Source organism: Antrostomus carolinensis, unplaced genomic scaffold (genome assembly GCF_000700745.2).
Source record: "Antrostomus carolinensis isolate BGI_N321 unplaced genomic scaffold, ASM70074v2 scaffold29781, whole genome shotgun sequence".
NCBI classification, from domain to species: domain Eukaryota; kingdom Metazoa; phylum Chordata; class Aves; order Caprimulgiformes; family Caprimulgidae; genus Antrostomus; species Antrostomus carolinensis.
The window spans coordinates 23,907-30,053 of record NW_010293962.1 but is presented as its reverse complement, the minus strand read 5'-3'; the positions used below and the strand labels follow the sequence as shown (position 1 = coordinate 30,053).

Below are 6,147 nucleotides of genomic sequence, written 5' to 3'. Positions count from 1 at the left end.
CCTGCTTTTCACTCCAGCATTCAAAGTCTGCAGTCTGGACCAGGAGTGGCCACATGTGCTGAAGGAGGTTGTGCACTTACCAAGCTGTGCCTGCCAGCTTCCCGAATCCAGCGGATGTTGTCATGGTATTGCTGCTTCACAGATGTGCTCACTTGCAAGAGAAAGCAAGAAAGAAAACAGGTTTTGAAAATGAATGCAATATGCTCTAAATTTAATTTAATTCATCTGACAGCACTAGGAAGTCAAATTCTACTCTCAGATACAAGCACGCATATAGGAAATGCAATATAGAATCCTCTGTGCAGCTGATGCAGTAACTGGTACCATATATTTAAAGGAAGGTATGAGATGTCACCCAGGAGACAGCTGGAATGACAATTCCCATTCAGATCTTTAGTAAACTAAATTAAACCTTGTAATATGCGTTACATACACTGTTCATTTTTGGTCACCTATCTACTAAATGCCCAATCCCTTTCTGAGATTTTCCTAAATTAGTAGCTTTAGCAAACTCCATGACATTGAGTACTACAGTCCAGTCTTGCATCAGGTAGCAAATAGCTCCTTTGAGTCAGCCAGCAGAAATTTTCAGAAGCAGCTGGCAATACATACTTGAGGATAAATTACACCAATGCTGGGATATAGATTTCTAGCACTGTACTAAATGGCCCACGTGAATGCTTTTATCCCAAGATAAAACTGAGGTCTCTTCTCCTACAAACTGAGGTATGTTGCTTCACATTACTATGGGCTTAAAAGAGACTAGAAAGCATTATGTACTCAGAGGAATAGTCCTTATCAACACAGAGATTGGCTCCCTTTGCTCTTGGGAGATTTGTATTGTTGTTAACCATCATCTCAGTCTTCCAACTGCCAGAGAGGTTGTAAATCTGGGTTACACTCCAATCATCAGTGCTGTATCTCTTCTGCCAAGGCTAACGTAAAGGCTCAGGTACCTTAAGAGTGGAAGCAGATAATAAAACTACACCGGACTTTTTCACAGTTTGTGAGGTTTAAGCACAAAAATGCATCTCCACTAAAGGAGAAGACTTGTTAACATTGGACTCAAAGCCAGGACAAAAGTTTAGACTTGGAATGCAACAGACTTCAGCTCTGTGGAGTTTTCACTCAGCCATCATAACAGATTCTTTTATAAAATTCAAAGGTAGGTTCAGATTTTAGATGTGTATGTGTGTGAGGATATCCAGACCCTGGAATCTGGTCCAAGCCCAGGTCCCATAGGGAGTGGAATACTCAAGAACATGAATCCATGAATGGCTGGGGTTTTTTTGGACAAATTCAGTTTTCATTTCTCTTTGAAATTCTATTCTCATTGTCCTGCCAAATTCAACAGCAAATCCAATAACAGCCTTGCCCTTAAGCCTGTTTTCACCTGTTGGGATTTTTTTAAATATAATTTTTCATTTAAATTAAGAATATACATGCAAGAGTTCAATGCTTTTTGTCCGTGCAAGAGACTTCTTTCCCCAACTTTACATCACCATCTATATAAGCACTCACATACTATTGTACACACAGCAATTGATTCATTTCCTAGCTTGCAATGCAAACCATCCAAAGGTCATGCATCAGTTCAGTCTTGGTATGATGGGAAATTGCAGCACATGGAAGAAAAAAATTACTGCAAATTTTAGAAGATAGATCCAGCACTTTAGTATTGGATTTCACACTCCCTTCAATTAAGCCAAGGGACCAGGTTTAAAGACATGAAAATTTCAATATCCATGGAACATGGGAGGCACTTCTGGATCATTGCATTAAAAACACCTCATGCTCCAGGTGCTCTCTCTTGAAGACAAGTCCTAAGGAAAGTTTAGGAGAACAGACAGAGCTAAGGGCCTTGCAGGGTCAGATCCACTCTATCAATAATTTACATCTTGGGAGGAAGAGGATGCTGGACACCAGCCTTGCATTATAGGAAGACAACAGTAGTTTTGTTTCAAAAGAGAGAGACATCTGAATGTGGTATATCTTTTTTAAAAAGACCACCCTAGGTCCTTGCAGTGCTAACTGTTCCAGAACAAATAGGAAAGCATTCAAAATTTTCACACTTCTATTCATATTTCAATTATGTCTTTCATGAAAGTGACAAATATTTCAATATTACCAGATAAATATATTACGCTCTCTTCCCTATAAAATATGCTTTGGATTTGTGATCCTTCTGATCCCTTCCTTGATTTTGAAAAGCACAAAGCTCTGCTCTCTGGAAACAGAAGAGCTGAGGACTTCAGTCTAGGGGATAACACTTAAGTCTTTCAGTCTGCTGTTCAGTTACTGTAAAAGTAGCCAAAGAAAGGGAAAGTAGTAGGACCTTCCACTGCAACCTGGGAGATTAGGAGTCATGTTTGTCTCAGTTCCTATTCATAAGCAGGGGATAACAGTAATAACCCCCTTTCAAGGATATGGAAGACTGGGAGACAGTACAATTCCTAGATACTAGAGTAGCACAGATCCATGCAGATATTCCATATTGGTTCCACCAGTGAGTAGAAACAGCTGTCAATTTATTAACTAATGACAAAAAAGAAAGACCTCAAAACTGTAATCACAAATAAGTGACACTGGATGGAGCACCACACCCATGAAACCTGGGTTTCCTGACACTGATCTGCTTGCTAGCTTCTTAAAACCTCCTTGGATTCCCATGCCTCATCCACCTGTGAGACATGGGCAAAGCAATTTGACTCCTTTAAAAATCTCTTGGAGACCTGTTGATGAAAGATACTGTTTGCTTTAAAGTTTCAAGGTGACAGAGTGCCGGAAAATCTGTAACAAATAAAAAGAAAGGCTCTTAGCCAAAATTACAATAGCTTTGGGATCAACAACCTCTCTACGTGGTGCTCTTACATTTTGCCTACTGGTTACACTCCTTACAGGAATTTGGAGAGCAGCAAGATATCCTGCCCACATGGAACAGGCAAGAGACTGCTTTCTATGGTTTCAGCCAAAAGCTAACACACATTTTGCAACTCTTAGTTTCCTTTTCTCCCCAAAAGCACCCAGAGCAATGAGGGCATGGGATGGTGTCTTACCTCCCTGACGTATAGAGTCTTCAAGCACAGACATGGCAATTGAGTCAGTGGTAGCAAGATCCTGTGGGTCACCTGAGGTACAAACCCAGCGGAATGGCCCAAATCCCAGGGAAAAAATGTCCCTGGGAAGAGAACATGTTTCATTAGGAGATAGTTGAAATTCTTTCCTTATTTATCCTGGCTGCTAGCAGTGCTTTTCTTTCATTAGCTGGAGACTGAAGAATTTGAAACATTTTCAATGAACTAATCTAAACAGAAGCATCAAGGACCATTAATTGAGAAATTAAACAGTGCTGTTTCATGCAGCCATCAACTGGTGTATAAAAATACAATCAGGCCAGAATTTTGATAGGAATGTTGGGCAGTTCAAACAAGTGCATCATCAGATGAATTGCAAATTTTCTTTTGTTTCATCCAACATACTCCCCCTTATGGTCTTTTCATCCTTAATCCAGGCTAACTCTGAGTGCATCTACACTTTCAGACAAGCACAGGTTCTGAACAAGTGCCTGAGTCCAAACTCATTTGCTGTCCACATTGTTTACACACAATAGAAAGACATGCTTCAGTTGAGTTCCAGAGGAAGAGATCTAATCTGCCTGGTGTCTTACTCTACATTCAAGCTCTTATTCACATGGTATAGGCAAGTTAAGTATGAGTCAGAGGCAAAAGGTGTTATAAACCCAGTCCCCTCAACAGATCTCCTGAGTTCAGCTTTTTCTACAAGCAGTATGCACAGCTTGGGTAAGAGGTACAGTTAGCAACGTGCAGACGAGTGTCCTATTTCAGATGTGCTTTTAACTTCAGTGTAGACATAGGCTTTGATGATTTGGAATTGAAAATCTACTGCTCTGGAGAGACAAGCTCTTCATTTTTAGCACCTAGAAGTGAAGTTGCATATGGTTAGTTTTAGGCTGCGACTTGGCTGTTCTCTTGAGTAGAACTCCTTAAAGAAAACTAATGCAACAAAAGAGAAAATGCAGCTATTCATGTAAAGGAGTGAAGAGTTTGGATTCGGCAGTGTTTTAGCTTACTGTTCACACATCTGGTGCCTGCTTTCATAAGACTTTTTAATTCTAAAAAGGATAAAGCTTTACACCAAATTATCAAGGCATGCCATGCCTTTCAGGACAAAAATATCTACTGTCAGAGTTTACTTATGTTAATCACATACAACGTGTCCCTCCAGGTCTTGCTCTTCTTTTCCCCTGTACACAGGAAAATTAAATAAGTAACGTTTAGGGAATCCAATAGAAAACATAAACATGATGCTTACAGCCAACAGGACATCTTCCTAAACCACATTGGGCATTACTACAGAGTCAAGAAAAATAAGCTTAACTCTGGTAGAACACCTGTGAGATCAATTTTCCTACTGCTACTGTTGACTCCTTTGTATCATTTACTGTACACCACAAGATTTGCACTAAGTGGAATCTTTGTAGTACTCTCCCCTTAAACAGAGGCAGTCACAAGGCACTTGAGTACTTTAGTCCAAACTCTCCCCAACATACCCCATGATGTGCTGAACATAGGAAGGATATCGAAATTCTGTCTTATTAGCTCCTCTTTTCTCAACGTCAGCACCTATAAAAGAATTTTAATAATCAGTGACTTGATGAGGAAAAACTATAAAATGTAAAACCAGACTGCATCTGGGTTCCCATGAAGGCTCTACCTCAGCCACAGAGAAAGTCAGGGGTCTCAGAGAACAAGAGAGAGAGACTAAAGAGTTTGCGTAACACAGTGGCCAAACCTATCCTACCAAAATATACAGCAGGGCAGACATGTACAGGATTGTCTTTGTTTCCACCTAAGAACTCCAAGATCTACTCACCAGCCCTTTGAGCTTCCAAGAGAAAAGCATTGCCATAATCCCAAAAAAACATGCCCTTATCAGCTAGTCTGTTAATAGCAGCCACATGTCTCTTCAAACTGAAATAAAGAAGGAAGCAGTTATTCTTGAGATTGATAAAATATCAAAAAGAATAATATCATGATCTCACTAAAGGCATGGGAGTAAGGGGAAACAGAATTGAAAGACCCCAGAGAAATTCAGACATAAACCTATAAGATACCAACCGAGATATTTTCAGTCTCTGTAGCACCTGTTATCCCCAAATCTTGAAGCATTTTACAGTCATTAAGGGAGCTTCATTAATTAGCAGATAGGGGTCATGTCTTTCAGCAAAGAAATGCAGCCAGCTCTAAGGATGGAAGGTAATAACAAAAAAAAAAAAACCAAAACCAAACCCTACACAAAACTACAAAACACTAAGGAGTTCACAGAGAAAGTGAGCAGAGAGAGAAAAACTGAAAATGGCTGAACATCACTGTTCTGGCCTCTCCCTTTGCCAAACGAGCCCAATTTTCCCTTTGTTTCCAATAGTGGACCATACCTCAGGACTGCTCTCTGTGATGCCATTTCCACTTAATATTATCTACTTCTAATCTCAATGCATAGTTGCACGCGGAGTTATACATGCATAGCTGTCATCTCTTGGAACTCTAGAGAGGCAAATCAGTGCCTAACAAATGAAACTGGATGCTTTTTAGGTCATATCTTGCTTGTTAGAAATTAGTCCCTCCAAGAAATTTACCTTTCTGTTACTTTTGTATTTAGAGTAGTACGATACAGAATTGGGAAACTGGAAAGGTCCTTATGAGAAAGACAAAGATCTGATCACTTGCAGAGCAACTAAACTTAAAGGTTAAAAACGTGTATCACCAAAACATTTACCTCTCTTGTACCAGAGTCCGGAACTTCCCCGGATTGGTGGAGAGGAGCTGCTTTGCTTCCTCAAAACCAAGCTGTACTGGATAGTATCCCCCACTGAATGGGTTATGACACGAAGTTTGGTCAGACCCCAGATCAACTAGCAGCTCTCCTGTTGTGTCCAACTCATATACTAGCCTCTCCCTGGGGAAGAAAACGGAGTGTTTGAACAGAAGCTGTCAACATTGTAGCTCCTCTTTCAGGTGGATTTCTTCCATTCCAAGAGGTTGTTTATAAAGTTATGCCCTTGTGAGGCTAAGTCTTTCTTTTAGCAGTCAGGAGGTAGGAAATGATGGTGATGAAGATTTAGATGCA

General features: G+C 40.2%; 1 protein-coding gene across 1 annotated transcript in view; it reads right to left on the bottom strand.

Annotated features, from left to right (window-relative positions):
• The window catches only part of UROC1 (urocanate hydratase 1), a 40,651-nt gene that overhangs the window by 13,311 nt on the left and 21,193 nt on the right, over window positions 1–6,147 (bottom strand). The window contains 5 exon segments of the mRNA XM_010177498.2: window positions 81–151; window positions 3,057–3,178; window positions 4,571–4,643; window positions 4,894–4,991; window positions 5,797–5,976. Coding sequence (XP_010175800.2) covers window positions 81–151; window positions 3,057–3,178; window positions 4,571–4,643; window positions 4,894–4,991; window positions 5,797–5,976 — 544 coding nt within the window.